The sequence below is a fragment of the Coptis chinensis genome, chromosome 2 (assembly GCF_015680905.1).
Source record: "Coptis chinensis isolate HL-2020 chromosome 2, ASM1568090v1, whole genome shotgun sequence".
In the NCBI taxonomy this organism is placed as follows: Eukaryota; Viridiplantae; Streptophyta; class Magnoliopsida; order Ranunculales; family Ranunculaceae; genus Coptis; species Coptis chinensis.
Window position 1 is genome coordinate 84,730,542 of NC_141457.1, and position 19,296 is coordinate 84,749,837.

Below are 19,296 nucleotides of genomic sequence, written 5' to 3' on the forward strand. Positions count from 1 at the left end.
AATTTAGCGGACCTGAAAATGGAAAATTCTATTTCCATGCCTATGGACAATAATTTGAATTGACTAGAGAAATTATCTCTAACATACTTCAAATTCCAATGAATAACTCGGAGTTCCATCTTTCAAAGTCCACATTTAATTCCGTCAAAAATTTACTATAGGCCACCGTATCTCATGGCGAAGTCGGAAATAAAAATCACGTTGTTTTTCAACGCTCTTTGAAACAGAATCAACGAGTTGTGCTCCACTGGTTGGGACACAATGTGGTGGGTACGTCACACCAATCTGAAGTCACCAAGCCTTAACTCCACCTACTTTGGATTATGCAGAATCAAAGAGATGATTTTTGCATAATCCAACACCTCTGGAACGGGATCACCAGGAAAACAAAAAGGTTAGCACCTCTGCCTACTTTAGTCACGAAAATTATGATGCGTTGGGGTTATCCAGCAGTTTCTCCAGAAATACCTCTTCAAAGAGCGGCTGTTACTGTACTTCACAAAGACTGTGCCGGTGGTTCTTGGATGCCAGATACTCTGCCAGATGAAATGGACGGCCAAAACTTAAACTCTACACATTTCTTTGATGAAAATGCTATGCAGAACATTTTTAATCCCATGGAAGGTATTCAATTTCTTCATCAGGACATGAGGGAACTACACGCACGTCAGGAAATTCTCATCAACTCTCTTATGGATTTCCAAGAATGTCAAGCAATACACGATGTTCAACAGGAGGAAATCTTGGGAAATCATTCTCAGACTTTGCAAAATCACGATCTCTTAATGGAGAATCAAACTTCACTCTCTGTCAACCAAGGCAACATTCAACTGCAGCTAAGCCAACAAATTGATGCACTAACAAATCTTGTGCACGATCTGCGTCTCCATAATCATCATGATCCGTGATTTTCTTCTTAAAATAATAATAATAAATAAATAAATAAATAATCTAGTAAATTATTACATTTTTCATCGTGTGCTATAATAATCTAAAATTGTTGTTATCTTTGTGTCTTCTTTTGTAAGAAATGCCTACTAGGATTGTTATATTTCAAGTTGTGATAATAACAATTTTAACGTGTTCTTTTAAACTTGATTACAGAAGGTTTTATCTTCTTGCATACTCATTCCTCCATCCAGTCAAAATTTCTTGGACATATTTCTTCTCATATCTTTCCCCATCACTCCACTCCATCAAACATGGCATCTTCATCGAACGTAGCATCTTCATCAAACAGGACACCTCCGAAACTCATCCCTGAGCAATCCTTTCAGGCTATGATGGATTCCAGTACTTATGGCGATCTCTTCCGTGACTACATCACTAACATTGGGTGGTCTTCCCTAGTTCTTCAACCTGACCAAACTTATTCTCCAAGTTTGGCTGCATAATTTCATGCTAATATGGAAGACACACCAGCATTCAACCATGCACATGGCTTCTACTTAGAGGGTTTCACAATCCTAGTTGGTGGCACACGACATATTTTTTCTGAACAACATCTTGCCCTAACTTTGGATCTTTCATATCATGAACCAGCCGCATTATGGCATTACATCTATCACAATTCTTACCATTCCTTTCATTGACATGTTTTTCGTGAAGCTTACGGTGATGGTCTTAGGATTACACGAGAAGGAGATGGCCATGTGCCATGGCGGGACATCATCATTCCCTTAGCAAGCATGACCATGAACATGCATTGGGACTGCGATGTTATTTATACTCCTGAACATCATGGGAGATTGGCACTTTTCTACTGCCAATGAGGCTGCCTGCGTAGTATTCAATGCACTGGCTCAAGGTCATACATTATTTGATATCTTAGGTTGTGTTATCTCCAATCTGAAACGAGCTCGCAATGTTTGGGATCAGTATATACTGTTACCGATAACCGCTTGCTGAATTATGAGGACACATTTTCCGCAGTTTTCAGCTACATTTCATGACTGGGTTAAGATTGATTCTATGTGTCCAGCAAACAAAATAACCCGCTCATTGAGATTTCGGCAATGGCGACATCCCGCTCGGTACCTGAGGCATGTTCGTTGTTACCCGAAGGATGAAAAAATGATGACACATTTGAACAAATCCGGAGACAAAGAATGGGCAGAAATTTGGCAGACTATTATCTTTTGGCTCGATACTAAGGAAATGCATTTCATTATAGAGGACGCCAGACCAACACGTTCTGCTAGATGGTAAATTTGAGTATGCCATTGTACATATATCTAACTATAAATAGTTATGTTTCGTGTGCTACTGTTTTTCTTTGTTTATTTTTGTATAATATATTAGGTTATCCAAACTTTGTGTTCCAGCAATCCAGCCCTAATTTTGCTCACGTTTCTCAGGTACTTTCTTTCTTTATCTATTGATACTTCGAGGACTAAGCATCATTCGGTTTGGGGGTGCTTTAAACCTGTAGCAAAAATTAGGCAACTTGTAGGCTGTATATAGTTTTTATTTTCTTGTTAATAAATGTACTTAGTGACAAAGTCTTGTTTCCTTTTCAATGATGAAAATTGTCCAGAAATCTCATATTAGCATTCGAATTAGGGTTTGTTTTTAAGAAACTTAAGATAATATATATGAAATAGTTTTTACATCTTTTCATGAGTATTCATGCACTGCGTATCATCGATTGTACATAACAGTAAGTTTCTGGAACCCACGATTAGTCTACTTACACTATCAATCCTGTGAGAATCTAACAAAAAAGCCTCGATATGTGTGATATGTGAGTAATGACACAGAGGAGTAGTGTTCCGAGTAGAGAAAATCACGCGTCTATTTACTTGATCACCATCCGAACCCTAGGCGAGAATTTAGGCCGTCTTTGGATCGACATAACCAAAAATTCATACCTGTTATAAATTCTACCGCTAGCCACTCCACTGGACCTTTCAGCAAACCTTTTACGTTCACCAAAAATTCCTTACCCATCTATTAACCAAAAATAAAATAAAATAAAATAATCTACCTATGTGATGAGTATGAGAAATATGATGAAATGTAGAAAAATAAAGAGAAACACTTGTCCCAAATAAAAGTTAGTTACCTGCTTCATGAAAGAAAAAATAGAATCAAGTTTCATAAGCCTTGAAAAAAAATTTAAAAAAAATGAAATAAGTACAAAGGCTTAAGAGCAAAGTAGAAAAACTCAGGTAAAAGTAGAAAAAGAAAACAAGGATTTCTCTAGTGTAAGTGATAAGAGCCCAAAACTGTAGTTTTAACCCTGTAACAGTCATACTTTTAGACCAATTATGTGAGTAATAATTAAGAGTTAATAATCGACACGTGTTTTATGCATTTCAGGCTTCAAAGTCCATTATGTGCAGAAATGTGCCACTTTAGCGAGATAAAGGAGCAAAGGTCGGTTGCTAAGGAATTCTGTGATTAAAGGCCAGGATTCAAGAAGACAAAGCCTTTCTAAAGCCCGGTCAAAAGCTGAAAAGTCGACGCGGGCAGAAACAACACTCAAAGTCAGCAGAACTTTCGAAGGCCGTATCTTTGGACTCATACCTCGGAATTGGGCCTACCTTATGTCAAAACGACCGGCTCAGAAAGATCTTTCCAATGGTCTAAGCCTTGACCCAATCAGAGGAGCAGAAGTGGACGAAAAGTCTGCTGAAGCCAACTGCAGCTGAAGAGGCCTTTTTGGACTGAAAGAATTGGGTTTTGGGCCTGATTCTCTGGCCCAAAACATGGCTCCAAGCCCATGCATGAATTTTGGATCTGAACATATAAAAACCAAAGCTTAGCTCTTTGTTAATGGTAGATAGTTAGACCTAGATTAGTGAGCCTCCATTAATTAGTTTGAGAATTTCAATTAGTTAATTAATTAGTTTTTTCATATCTTGTTTTAGATCTAGTTCATATTTAATTACTTTAGAACAAGTAGATTATTAATTTAGTATTTGAATAATTGTTTTATTATTTATTAGATTAATAAAGTAGTGCTCTTGGTAATCTAGTTCATTTTCCATTTACTTATTTAGTTCAATTCTTAGATTCAATTGTTTGTCATTATTAGTTAAATTCAATTATTGCATGAGTAGTTTTGAATTGAGTTTAAACAAGCAAAGTTTCAATCTTTATATCATGTCTTGTTTGAATTCCATTGGGAATGACAGCGTGATGATTCTCGGCTAAACCTCCATTGAGGGGGTTGAGAAGCCTTGATGAAAGCTTGATTCCGATTATCGTAGAGTCGTCGTAATTTCCTTTCCACTCTAGAAATGATTAGTTCACCATGAGAATGGGTGTAATCGTTCACATGCTAGTTATGAATTGGTAGAAATGCCATGTGTAATTAGGGATTAGGAGTAACCAGATTGTTCTGCGAAGCAATTCAATTTCGGATTACGACGATTCGTCGTTAGTAGGATTAAGTCGAGTTAAGGTGGAATCAATCCCCCTCTAACTCCTTATCATAGAATCGACGTAGCATTCCCATAGTTGTTCTAATAGTCGACTAGTTGCATCTTGTGGGTAGTTGCATCGTAGTCTAGTTGCCATTTCGTAAATCTCTCATTAGACTTAGAGTTAGATTACTTATACGTAGAGAACACAGCATGCGGAAGGACTAGGAATGGAACGAATCATCTACTCCACTATATCTCATAGGATTGAGAGTAGAAATCTTTGATAAATCTTAGGCTCATAAAATAGTTTTAGTTTACTTACATTTTGAGTTTTATCGTTCATTTCGTAGGTAAACTATCTTTTTATGTTTTATCAGTAAGTATCTTGAAGACCCTATTCTTTCGTACTTGTCATTTTTTATTTTCCATTTCCATTTTCTTCTACACCAGCACCTAAGCCCCACAATACCTAATAAAGACCTCTAGCTCAATTAGGAGTAGGATGGTGTGATATTAAGTAGTAGATGTGATCGATCGACCTCGGCTCCTCTGTTGTCATTAAAATGTGAGGAAAATTGTGTCACTATACACTGGAGTTAGCAAAACCTGAGTGGAAAAATTATGAGCGAATTTGTGTTTCGACACATACCTGTGAGAACCCATTTAGGGAAGCTCTCCAAAGGATCCAGAAATGGCCTTGCTTGTACATTTCAATGAAAAGTTCACTATATGCATGTTCATATGTAGATGTTTTAATTATTGTATGCATATTAACTCGAGTTTCAAAGGAAGTAATCCTCGTTCCCTGCTAAGGAAATGTATAGATATCTGAGATTAATTTAGGAAACAAGCTTTTGTTACTGAGTTGTTGTAGTATAAATGAAATTTGTGAGTATCTTCTCTGGAAAACTCTCACGAGGCTATAACTCGTCCACTAGGAAATTCTTAGTGGTTTAAGGCCTTGTTGCATACGGTCAATGCAACCGCACTCTGCGAAACGAGATTTAGTTAGTACTACACATTTTTGGCCACTTATCTGTTTTAATGTCTCTTCTTTGCTTGAGGACAAGCAAAGTGCTATTTGGGGGTAGTGTGATAAGCACCCAAAATTGTAATACTAGACTCCATAGAGACATAGCAATTTGGTTAATTATATGTTTAATAAGTAGGAAATAATCACAGTTTTATGTTTTTGAAGGTTGGAGCTATTAACATAAAAATAATGATAAAACCAGCATTCAAGCACGAAATAGGGAGTATACATAAGCTTTCCGATTAAGCCCACATGAAGCCCAACAAAATCCGGACTAAAGCCCAAAGACTCAAACAGTACAAAATCCAGTTAGAAACGGGATTACGTGCACAGAAGCGTCAAACTTCCGAATCTCATATCTCTTGAACCAGGACTCCGAATGTGACGAGTGAGCTGCCCAGACGATCAGTGCGATGAACTCTACACATAGGTAGGAATTTATAAAAATTCCAAAAGACCAGACTGCCACTGGACACTGCACATGGACCCACTAGGCGGGCCCATAAGATTTGATGAGTCATCATGAAAGTCAAGACAAAAGTGCAAATAATTGGTGCAAATTTGACACCTTGCATGAAATTAATGAAGTGGTTGGATTTAGGTGATGATTATCTAAAAAAAGGAGAGGTGCCAAATGGGGGTTAGTTTTGGATAAGAGAAAAGTAAATGAGGGGGGAGTGTTTCACGTGGGAAAAGAGAAAAATGCTCTCTTATGTAAAGGGGAAATGATTTTGGGAGTGGGCTAGCATTTACTTTCTTGACTTTTATTTTCCTTTTACACTCTTTGTCTTTATTTTTTAGTTCTTAGTTCTTAGTTTTTTTTTGTAAAAGCTTGTAACATTTTAATGGTGGAAAACACTTTCTAGTTCTTGTGATAAACTTCTTCCTTAGGTAAAAACAAGTTGTTATATCTTGTTTCTCTCTCTCTCTCTCTCTCTCTCTCTCTCTCTCTCTCTCTCTCTCTCTATCTCATTTTTACTTATCTTACTTGTAGTTTTAATTCAATCCTAGGATCATGAGCTAGAACCCTTCCTTTGTAGAGGGTTAATGATGCTCATGTGAGGAACCCCTTTTGTACTGATTTTCTAGTAGTTGTTTATGAAAAACAAACTAGACTTTATATTCTACTCCAAAATGGTAGTGGTGTAGAGTCTAGTTAGGAATTAAGTTGATGACTTAGAGATAGGTCATTTCCTTGGTTTCTCATGCTAGCAATATAATCTTAGAGATAAGTTGTGTTGTTAGGGATCAAAAATACAATCTGATTAGGATTTGTCTATGAATTCTAAAAGAATGTAAGATGTAATAAATTAGAGTCAAACAATAGAAGTTGTTTTCACATGAGGAGAACTAACTCTCCACACCTTTCTATAAATCGATTTTGACTTTGTTTTTAGTGTGCATGTTACGTAACTTTAAAGAATCTAGAAGAAAACTAAATAGTTTTAGTATAACCAACCATAAAGTATAAAAAGAAACTTACTCACTATGTTTCCTAACTTAGAGCATTAGAAATTTGTATGTTGTCCTAGAACTTAGATTGGTTCGAATCCCTACTCTAGCTATAAAAACGAAGACACGTGAGTAGGAACTTGTATTTACACTAAACGGATAATAGAAACTTTCATTCTAAAGACTCCAAAGTGTAAAGATCACGAGGCGAGTAGTGTAACAACACGTTCACGCATCTTAACCCAGGTCGAGTCCACGCGACCTGGAGATGTAAGCGAATGAGATTGGTTTCCAATGCAGGGGTATTTATTTCGGGTGGTGATTTTGTTGGCAAGTTTTAGGACTCTTTAGTTTATAGTAAGTAGCACTCTGGAAGTTGGACTCTTTAGTTTAGGGTAAGTAGCACTCTGGAAGTTGGACTCTTTAGTTTAGAGTCCAACTAGATATAACAACATAAAAAACCAAGCTGCTTTATTATATAACTAGAAATTAACCTATGGTTACACCACTCGAGTCATAACGTTATTCATTTTTTTTATTAATTAAATTAAAAGCTGCAAAAGAAACACAAAAATCTAATAACAATTATTTACAAAATTAATATTGAGTGTTTAAGGAGGGTGTATGCAACTTAGATTGTTTTGGATTAGGATGACCTTTGTTATATAAACATATGCATCAAATTCATTCATTTATCAGAAAATTTAAGAAATCATTATCCTATCAAATATTATATTTTTTTTATCTAAAAATATCGAAAAAGCAAATTCCTTTATCTAGCAAAATGCTACGACATAACAACTAGTCAATATTTCACACTCGTTGTTAGCTGATCTAGATTCAAATCCTCACATACAATGAAGGGTTCCTTATTTCCTAACCATATGTATAACACCCCGTGTTTTTTATACGTATTTTTCTATTTAATTAATTAATTTAATTGTTTATTTTAAAAATTCGTCGGATTGGACTCGGGATACGTGGGCTTGGTTTTGGGCCCGAGTCGGTGTTTGGCTTGGGTTTCGGACCCAAGTATATAAACACATTGTTCTAGAGAATAGGGTTTTGAAGATAATAAAATATAAAAAAAAATGGAGGCAGAGAAAGAAGCTGGTTTGCTGGAGAGGTGGAGCACGACGATTCGGGCTAGGAAAATTCGTCGAGCTGTTAGTTAAGGTGAGTAGTTATTTTTACTATTTCACTAAATCTACAGTTTTCCGTGTATCGGTGTATACGGAGTTTTTCTCTGTCTAAGGTTTCTGTCAGTTATTACTATTCAATTTCTTGTTTTTATTTGGCGTTTTGTTGTATTTGGTAAAATCGGCTGGTGTGTTAAAATGTTGGAAACTGTTAGATATTAAACCTTGTTAGTTGATTGAGTGAACCTGTCGAACTATACTACCTTGGGGGTGGACTGTTGAAGCTTTTAACAGGGGTTAATGGAGGCGCGAGCTCATACTATTTTCTGTAATTTATCTTGGTTGTTGTTTTTGTTGGGTTTGGTGTTGATGGAATGGTGATTAGGGAAGGGGCTGTAATGCCATCGAGATTAATTGGTGTTCCTGCTCTGCTGAAGCTCTGTAAAACTCATTAATTAATGGCGGTCAGAGAAAATCGCCCTTTAGATTTGATTTAGTTGAACTGTTTGGTTGTGTTTTTGAATGTTGTGTTGGTTGTCGATTGAAGGGGGTGTGGTTGAGGGTTGTGTGGGGCTGTCGATTTGAGCTTGGAACAAGCTCTAATGGTGGCCGAAATTCCAGATCTAGATTTAGGAATAGTTTTTGTTTTATGATTTTCAGTTTTTTTTGCTTTTGTTAAAGTCGGTTGGTTTTTGATTTGGTGTAAAACCGATGTGATGAAGTTTGGAATGGGTGGAGGCTTGTGGTGGCCGGATTTTGGTGGCTGTAGGTGGTGTGAAGATGATGAACAGTAATTTTGGATTGGGCTTGGGCCTGGGTTGGTTTATTTGGGGCCCGAGGTTATGTTGTTTGGTTGGGCGGTTTTAGTAAGTGGTTAGGGCCGGACCACATTAAGTTATTTGGGCGATTCTATTTTTGTTTGGTTGGGCCCGATTTTGGTTGGTTTGATTGGGCTGAAATCTTGTAGTTTTGTTTGGGCCCGATTTTTATTAAGTTTGTGGACCAGTTTAACTTAACAGTTTTGGGCCCGTTTCTAATATTTATTGGGTCCAGTCCATAGGACTTAAAATAGATCTAATTGGGTCTTTAAATGTTTAGACTTCCGGGTTCTAAGGTTTGGGCTTGGCCAGTTGGGTCCGAACCATGGCCTTAACCATGAGCCCATGAGCCATGCACCTTTGTCCTTAGCCATGAACCATGGCTATGACCTCGAACCTGTTGAACATGGAAACGACAGTTTGACTTCGACCATGATGGTTGACTTTGACTTTGACCAGAGTTGACTTTGACCAGGGTTGACTTTGACCAGTTGACCCAATTTGACCTTTTAACTCGGATTATGATTTGGGTTATTAAGATAGGTCTAGGGCTATTAGCATACTTGACTTTAGGCTAAGACCTCTATATATACGTGTGTATGTGTATTAACTACTATGTGATTTTGCTGTATTTTATGATATGCAACGTTATGACACTAAGACATCCCTGAAATTAATAACGCGTAAATCAAAAATACAGGAAACAAGATACTCATTCGTTATCTTAAATGATATATAAAATAAAGTTCAATAATGCATAAATAAATTTACCGCACTCTTTTAGAACTCCACGACTCAAGTTTTGGAATTGAGTTTTATATTTGCATTGATGTCATATGTTAGGTGGGCATTTATTGAATGTGCCATAAATGGCCCGTTAGCGTTATATAGGGGTATTCATTGAATGTGCCATGAATGACCCGGGTATTCATTGAATGTGCCATGAATGACCAGATTGTTTGGACTGCCCTAGAGAGGAACTAAGGTATTCGCCTTGCGGGTTAGTGGTATTAATTTGATTATGTGAGTGTTTGGGTTTTCTTTTGAATACCTAATATAATATCTACATATGATATATAGAAGTTCTAACTTTCTTTTGCAGGAGGGTAGGACTTAATAACATTTTGTGTAGGGACGCGGTCCTACCCTTATACAACGGCGGATATCGGTAAGTGTAATTCAATGGTTTAGATATTAAAAGGAGTTATTAGAATGAGTTAATACAATGGAAGTTAATAAAATGGAAGTTTTGCTTGGGAAGAAACTATGCCGGATGAGATGACGGAACTAACTGTCTTCCAAGCTGAGAATGATTAGGTTATGATAGATTTAAAGTGTTAGTTGGATAAGAAAAGTTTGAAATGTTTATTTGTGTTCAGTCTACTCATACCAGCAAATTCAATTTGCTGACCCATGTTTGCTTTGTTTTGGCAACGTGGGTGTGTTCTTGGGAACAGGAATCGCGGCGTGTGATTTGGATTCTCGCCTGGAGCAGTCTGGGAGTTTAGTTTACTAGGTCTGATCTTTTGGGAGAATGTAATAATGTAGGTTACATTTTTATATGACATGAGAATACGATGTTGGAAATTGTTATTCTTAAAGCTTGTTTATGTTTGTATTGGGATGGAAGAAAGTTTTTAATAAAGTGGTAGTTGAGGAATTTGGAGATTTTTGTTGTTAAGTTGATCCTGTGGTGATGTGGGTTTTAGGTTTTGACATGTGTTGTATCCCCCCGTCATAGCCTGGGTTTTTAGACAATTGAACCAAGTGATGTTTGAGATATTTATATTTCAAATATTCATTTTTTTTAATTGTTTAGAAAATCGGGCTGTGACAATATGTATAAAAAGATATTGAGAAATAAACATCAAAGCACAAAAGTTACGAAATACACCTTCTCTCAAACTAAAGCAGGACTTCAGGATACACGATATTAGTTGTGTGGTTTCAAGAATCAGGAGGGAGGATGGCACTGATTCGTTTTGAAGAAGTGCATCTTGATAACGCCACGTATAATTGACCATGGCTAAACACCTGGTTTCACAAATCAATACCAACGTACTTAACAGACTGCCCTTGTGATTTGTTTATCGTCATTGCAAACGACAATCGAATCGGAAACTGTCGTCTGGTCATTAGAAATGGTATTTCATTGGTCGAGGGCGTTAATGATATTCTCGGGATAAAGCGTACGTTCCCTACTTTTTCTCCAGTTAAGATTAGAACTTGCACCACGTGTGGCTTTGTGCACACAATCATTAGGCGGGTTCCGTTACAAAGTCCATCTGTTGGCCCTATATTTCTCAGCAACATTACTGGGCATCCTTTCTTGAGAGTAAGCTTGAATGGAGGCAACCCAGAAGGATCGAGTGAGTTCAAGTACTCTGTCGGATAGCTATTTGTGTTACCACTATCAACAACACTGGCAGCGCCTAACTTGTTAGCACCTAAACAAACAATTTCTTCCCCAGGAAACATATCTAGTGCAGTATCATTTATAGTGCTAACATCATCGTTGCGTGCTGAAAGGATAGTCCGCTTGGTCAAATAATTTGGGTCATCTTCATACTGCTCATTTAGATCGGGATATACATTATTTACCAAGTCATGAAGATTGCTACAATTTTGAATCTCTGGCGGCAATTGAACACTTTCTTCTGGTTTCATTCCAACCTGAAAATTTCAAATGAGAGCATATGAGATGAGTGATTGTGTATAATTTAAAATGGCCAGAAAAAAGCATTATTTTTTTCAAGAAATTAAGTAATACCTCCATCAAGAAACTGGAGAACAACACGTTCTCTGGCAAGTCACTGTCTAATCTCATATTTTGCACCAAAGATAAAACATTGACGTGTTTCCAGAGCAAAGACCTTCTCAGTGATGCACCTACAATATCCTCACGTTCACCTTGTGGTACAACTGGCAGAATTTGTCGGAAGTCACCGCCTAGAACAACAATGATTCCACCAAATGGTCTTTCATTGTTACAAACATCTCGGAGTGAACGGTTAACTGCTTTAATACAAAACCTATGCTGCATCGAGACTTCATCCCAAATTATCAGTATTGTTTCTTTAAACAGACCTGCTTGGAGCGAATCCTTTTTGAAGCCGCACATAGAGTTCTCCAACACATCAAAAGGAATAGAAAAAGTTGAATGAGCTATTCCACCACCATCTAATAAAAGTGATGCAATACCAGATGAGGTAACTGCAATCACAATATGTCCTAGATGATGACATTTAGCTGCAATCATATTATACACAAATGTCTTTCCTGTACTTGCAGCTCCATTTAAGAAGAAAATTCCCCCTGCATTTTGCATGACTGAATCAACCACGGTATCAAACGCATGGCGTTGCTCATTGTTAAGATGATCAATATTACGGTTGATTTGTTCAGCTTGTAAATCAAACTGGAGTTGGCGTTGCTCCCAAATTAGTCTATTTCCAATCCCTTTGTTCCATTTTTTGAGTGGTCGGGGCATCGGGGGAAAGTCTTCTAGAGTTTTGTTTTTAGATTCCATGATGAACTGCTCCAATAGATGCAACCCGTAATCTATCACCTACAGAAAAATTGTGTATTAATTATATAATATAGGCTACATGAAGGAGGCATTAATATAATATCTGTCACCTGCTCTTTTGATGGATTGGGAATGTTGAAGATAGTTTGTAATTTGTGCGCTAGGTCGTCGCATATACTTGTTGAGAATCTATCCCACAACAGATGTGGTTGCACTGGATTGCTTTCCAACAAAAGAATGCTGAACAATCTCCTTAGCTGATATCCAGTATTCATTATCGCCACTTCTTCTAAACAATGTACCTACTCTCCATCATCTTCAAGAAGTCCACGTGCAACACACGTAGCCTTGAATGTTGGATGAGGAATACCTTCAAATTTGCAAAGATCCTCAAATGATGTTGGGCCCTTTACGATGGTCAATAGTAGATGCAAGTAAAACCTCTCTCCCTCGTTGGGCTTGGCAAAATACATCCTACCAATAGCATAACCACTACTTCTTTTAGTCCATACCTTTTCTGTTTTGTGCTAAACAAAGTGCTAGGGGAATTCTTGGTAAGTATAGGCTCGAGCATCTGGATTTGAAGCACAACAGTCGAAGAATGAAGTGAGACTCGACTTTTGTCGTTTTGCCCTCTCAAGAATATTCTCCATCGATTCCTTAGGGAATAACACAACATGATGCATACCTAGCAACAAATCATAACTTAACAGTATGGCATTCCAGTATAACTTAATAGTATATTGATGAAATTTGTTTAATCAAGTGTTAAATACCTGGCAAGTGAAGAGATAACCTTACAACAGTTGGAAACTCTTCATGTAAGGAAAACCCAAATAGCTGCCAAGCTGCTTCTAGTGGTCCAATATATCTGGCATCAATGTACTGTTTAATCTCATTTCCGTCGTCCAACACCATTGTTGTTCTGTCATTGCCCTTGTAGATGTACTTGTGGATGTACTTAACACATTGCAATCCAGCACACACTTCGACATTAATGTGACAATTAAACATCCTCACCAACTGTGGATTATATGGGACAACATTCCTATTGTCAACCTCTTTGTCTTTCACCATATAGACACGTCCCGTGTTGCGACACATATAAAGTGGATAACCGTCTTTTTGTATGGTTGTCGCGTCTGTAAACTCATGTGGAAAATGCTTTGTGCACTTGCCATTTTCCATACATGGTGAGTTCATATTTTTAACACCACACGGTCCATGGATCATACAACTCTTTATTGTACCAAAGAGCAAGGGATCCTTATCTGGGTCGGGAAATTCTGCAGATATAATTCGATCAATTTGGGCTGCGGTACGAATTTTATCTTCATGCTTAAGGAAAAAAAGTGCATGCATGTGCGGGAGGCCACGCTTCTAAAATTCAATGGTGTACACATGAGCTACTTCACGGCCAAACACATTTTTTTTCTTGATAAATTTCATTAAAGCTCTTCTCTTCAGTTCGAAAACACGGGCAAGAACATTAGGTTGATCAAACGCATTTTGGTTCTCCAAAAGGGCTTCTTGCACTTCTAGCCAGTGAGGATTAGCTGTCATCGTAAGGAATATATCTGGATGCTTATTGTAATGTGTTATAGCCATCGACTCTTGAAAGATCTCATACATGTACCTTGGACTTCCAATGAACAATGGTGGCAAAATAAACCGCTGACCAACCTGATCAGGATCCGTACCCTCAGCTAAATCTGTCAAACTTATATACACTTCAGCATGATGATCCTTTTGGTGGGTATAATGAGAGTATAGCCGATTTTGCTCAGTGAAAGCCCAAGCATCACACAAAAACTCCTGAAATAATTTTTCACCACAGAGTATTGCTGAATATTCAGTATGACGTTCAAACAAACGATATGCATAGAACACCATCTGAGTCAATCGCCTCGAATCGTCGTCATTGACATCATAAAGTTTCATTTCGGTTGACCATCCAAGCTCACCCCGAGGGAAAAACAAAGGATAATGCAGGGGTAGATAAGCAAGATTACATTCATCAATCCGCTTCAATGCATTGCCTGATCTATAATGAAGAATGATATCTCTTGTGCTCCTGATTTCAGTTCCATCCCCAGGTATAACAACTGCAATTTCATTTGCTGAAGGAAGATTGTATCGTCGTCGGTCAGTAGATGTATTATAATGGAGATAAGCTGCCACATCATTTTCCTCAGCTGCGCGAGCACTCAATATATCATATGCTTGACAAAAAATTTCAGCAAATCTATTACAATCTGACAGTGTACTCTAAATCAAGGCCCAAAATTTCAATATCGATGCATATATCGGTGTACCCAAAAACCGATATATATTGGATATATCGGATATTTCAGATATATCCCATTTTTTGGTAACCAGTCCAAACTATTTAAAATATCGGAAATATAGGATATATTGGAAATATCGGATATATATCAGAAATATATTGGAAATATCGGATTTATATTTTAAAATGGTCAAAAAGTCAACCGATATATATCGATTATATCGAAATATCGATTATATCGGCGATATAAAGTTTCATATCGGAAATTCTGATATATATCGAAAAAAAAGGATTCAATATTCGGTGGATATATGTCGAAAATATCGATATCGGTGTACCAATTTACCGAGATATATCAGCGATATATCGGATATATCGGCGATATTTTGGGCCTTGCTCTAAATGACATCTAAAACATCACATCTCAATTATGAATTTCGGCGATGATGCACATCAAGGGCAGGCTGGGTCATAAACATAGAGCTGAGCATAAGTCAGATCTTTCTCAGGTTCTGGTAGTAAACGATCTAATTTTATGGCGTAATTCACCATGAACGGTGAATGGAATAGGACCGCTACCGCTTAATATTCAGTCATCCGGTTGACAATCGAGACTGGTAAATGCATTAGCCAAGTTATGCTGACGAAGATGTTGTCTAAATGACCTGGCTTTGGCGTCACTACCATCATATAGACCTTGAATTGCAGGAGGCAATGGACTAAGTAGAGGAAGACTGACTTTTCCTTGTTTGCAACACATCCCGAAAAAGGGTCTTTTGACTGATGTATTTGCTAGCCTTTCATCTTTCCAGTGCAGAGCTTTACAAAAGGAGCATTCCACATCCATCTTTCCAAGATCATGGCAGACATTGTTGTGCATATTAGCAGGTTCTGCCATATTGACACCAGCTGTAAGAGGCTGAAAATAATCATCGACATCCATTTCGCTTTGGGTGTCACTAATATGTAGGAAAAAAATCCTAATGAGTTAGGAATGGAAATTTTTTTTTACTGAAAACAATGCTATATAAAACACAATGAAATTCAACTTACATATATGAAGACATTGATACTGGAATATTATGAAGGTCTACTTCTAAGTTCCTTCTAGTTTGCTTGTTCATTCTATCATTATTTATGAGCTCTTTTTCTCTTTTATTGCGTTGGGCCAACTTGCGTCGAGAATTCTAAGGTGTATAAGCATTGGTCGGACTAACACTAAGATCATCCATTTCCATTTCGTTTTGGGTGTCACTAACATGTAGAAAAAATAAATTCATAATGGGCTAGGAATGGAAATATTTTTTACTCAAAACAATGCTATAGAAAACACACAAAGAAATGAAACTTACATATGGGAAGACATGGACACAGGTATATTTTGAAGGCCTACTTCTAAGTTCCTTCTTGTTCGCTTGCTGCTTCTACCACTTATGAGCTCTCTTTCTCTTCTACTGCGTTGGGCCAACTTGCACCGAGAAGGCTGAGAGGGTGTAAAAGTATTGGTCTTACTAACATTAAGAGTGGATTGTGGAGTAACTACAACCTCATTTTGCACAAGAGGTGATTGGACTTGATGGCCTTCATTTCCTTGTTTTTCCAAAACCTGCATTTTATATTTGATAAAACATAACGATCATAAGGCAGTAAACAACCACCGCATATAATGAACGTATATATGTTACATACCTTAGCAAGGGTAGCAAGCACATGGCCAATGATCCGTTGTTTATGCTCACGTACTCGATTTATATATTCCAATTCTCTTTGCTGTATGATGCAAGTACATGAAAAGCCGCATAAAAAATAAAATGAGAACGTTGTCAAATTAACAAAAGAGTTTTTCTTTGTTACAAAATTTAAAAGTTTGAAATAATGTAAGAATCAAACATAAGCAAACTGTGAAAAAGGAACTTCAAATACCTGAACAGATGCAGTAGGTTCATTGGTAGATTTAGGTGGTGCGTCGACAACAAAAACATCAAATGCACTTGCAGGTGGTGACTTATCCATGGCTGATAATCAAACATTGATAAGGAAATTGCAACAAATAAATGAAAGTGGTATACAACTATGATCAAGACCAACTATTAAGGGAGGTTCGGAGTCGTGCAAAATGCAACCATGTCACCAGTACCTCCAATTAGAGTTATCAACTTTTGTATAATTAAAATATAAAGAGTTCCGATCCACTGGAACTTCTACCAAAGCTACACGCATGTACTATATTTTAGTGTGCATAGCAAAAGGGTCTAAAAGCATAAAAGAGGCAAAAAAAGAAAGTGCAAGAATTGAATAATGGCAATGTTCGTCTCGCAAAAGAAACAAAAATAGCATATATAGTCTAAAAAGATTGCTTTCGTTTTGCCTAACTACAGCCTAACATTTTTCAGAACACGGATCGCAAGAGATACACAATGGAACACTTCAACATTGCAATCCAAATGATAAATTATAGAAAAAGTTCGTATCTCGCAAAAGAAACAAAAACAACATAGTCTAAAAACATTGCTTCCTTTCTTCATGGGAAATCGAGTTTTCTAGTATTAGATCGGTACAATTATCTCCAACATTGGCTTTCTAATCTGATGGGTCATAACTTTTTAGTTCATGCAGTTATTATTATGCTGGGACAACAGAGTATGATAAAATGTACAATGCAGTATGAACTAAATTCGTCCCTGACTAATAAGACGCCCATTAGCCTTTAGGCACACAAATTAAGATTTTACGCTTGGACAAATGAACCTCCTCAGCTGACGTTCAAAGTTTATTATAGTATGAGCGATTCGATAAGTTAATACTACTTGAAGCTTATAGGTGTGAGAATGGATAGTGTATATAGAGCAATCCTGGCAATGCATCTGGGAACACTGCCGCAAACTCACTAACTACAGGAACAAGCTCGGAAGATTCGAACTTCGGCCCTTGGAGACTAAGACCAGCTAACAATCCGTATCTATCATACTTGAAATCAGACTTGGCCTTCACCACTCGAGATACCGTATTTCTAATCCCCTCAAACACAACCTCAGGCTGTCCTGGTACTCTAAGCGTCACTGTTTTGGCAAAACAATCTACATGGGCATGATACTTCCCTAACAAATCCATCCCTATGATGATATCGAAATCTTTTAGGTCCATCACCGTTAGATCGACTATCATCTCCCTATCACCTATCTTTATCACACAATGGTGACAAACTTCAAAGAACATAGTTTTCTTTCCTAGAGGAGTAGATAGAATAAGCTTCCTCCCGGTATTAACTACATCCAACCCAAGAATTTCCACCATAGTTTTAGAAATGAAGGAATGAGTAGCACCCGTATCAAACAAGACATGCACCTTATGAGTAAACAAACATATCATACCTTCCACCACTTGATCGGTAGCACTGATATCTGCCCCCATAGCATTATATACCGTGGCTTCCTCTTGGGTGATCATGGGATCCACAACTTCTTCCTCTGGCACTAAATAATACACCTTGGCCTGTGGTCTCTGTTCCACCCCTGAAGTGGACTTGGGACAAAACCGCTTGATATGCCCAGCTTCACCGCAATTATAGCAAACCACACTCTCTCTCCCCGACTGTGTACTCTGTGGTATTACAGATTGCAATCTAGCTCTCTGACCCTGAGGCCTCAAATTCTGCACTGGTGCTCTGGTCTGAGAAGGAGCAGGTACCCTCGGTGGCCTCTGTGATCCAGTCATCGGTCTCGCAACTGGTAGACTCTGTGCTGGCCTAACCACATTCAAACCACTATGTACAGCTGGTGCCCTCCACTGTGGTGCCTGCTGAATGACTGGCCTATACATCTGTTGCGACCCTGAACCACTACCTTGGTAAACCTGCCTCTTTCCCGTATCCTGCCTACCCTGAGATGCCGACTGTCTTACCCTTCCAACCTCTTGCCTCTGTAGCAATAACTGATCATCCACTCTTTCAATACCTTGAGCCCTTCTCACAGCCTTAGCATAGGAATCGATCTGAAGGACCGACATCTTGCTCTGCATATACGGTTTCAGCCCGTCAATGAACTTCCTCGCCTTAGCTTTTTCCGTGGAAATCAACTCCTTCCCATAACGTGAAAGAACAGTGAATTTCTCTTTCATCGCCCCACTTTGTCATGTTTCCTTGTTCTAACTTGAGGAATTCCATTCGCTCTTTCTCTCACTTTGCCCTCGTAACATACCTCAAAAGGAAGAGTTCCTCAAACTTAGCCCAACTCATAGGAAACGCGTCTCCACGCCCTTAACACCGATCCACCGGTGTTTGGCTTCACCTCTAAGCATGAAGGCAGCCAAAGTAACCCGCTTCGCGATCAAGACACATCATGGAGTCCAAAGATACTAGACATGTCTAACAACCGATCTTCGGCTACTTTTACCTCGAAGACCCCACAAATTCAGGTGGGCGAAAGCGATGAAATTTGCAAGCAGAAACCCCGATTGACTTTGCACTGGTGGTCTGAACTCCTCAACTCTCACTATGGTTGGGGATGCTACCTCTGGTGTTACACCAGGTGGAATAACAGTGGATGTCAGAAGAGGTTGGGGCTCGTTCCGGCTAGCCCTCAAACTTTCGATCTCAGCTCTCATCTCATTTTCTGCTTGAGCCATTTGATTCATCATAGCGAGGAGCCTATCCATTCGGTCCTCTCGACC

At 38.1% G+C, this 19,296-nt stretch overlaps 2 protein-coding genes across 2 annotated transcripts; both read right to left on the reverse strand.

The window, feature by feature from the left end:
• Window positions 1–690: 690 nt before the first annotated feature.
• LOC147518446 (ATP-dependent DNA helicase PIF1-like) lies at window positions 691–13,544 on the reverse strand. The gene is made up of 5 exons (XM_086593916.1): window positions 13,118–13,544; window positions 12,974–13,029; window positions 11,583–12,380; window positions 11,006–11,485; window positions 691–807 (listed from the first exon to the last, which is right to left on the reverse strand). Exons 1-5 carry the CDS (start codon window positions 13,542–13,544, stop codon window positions 691–693), a joined length of 1,878 nt encoding a protein of 625 aa, XP_086450042.1.
• A 177-nt stretch (window positions 13,545–13,721) lies between these two features.
• Window positions 13,722–15,571, reverse strand: LOC147518447 (uncharacterized). The gene is made up of 2 exons (XM_086593917.1): window positions 15,325–15,571; window positions 13,722–14,563 (listed from the first exon to the last, which is right to left on the reverse strand). Exons 1-2 carry the CDS (start codon window positions 15,569–15,571, stop codon window positions 13,722–13,724), a joined length of 1,089 nt encoding a protein of 362 aa, XP_086450043.1.
• Window positions 15,572–19,296: the final 3,725 nt, after the last annotated feature.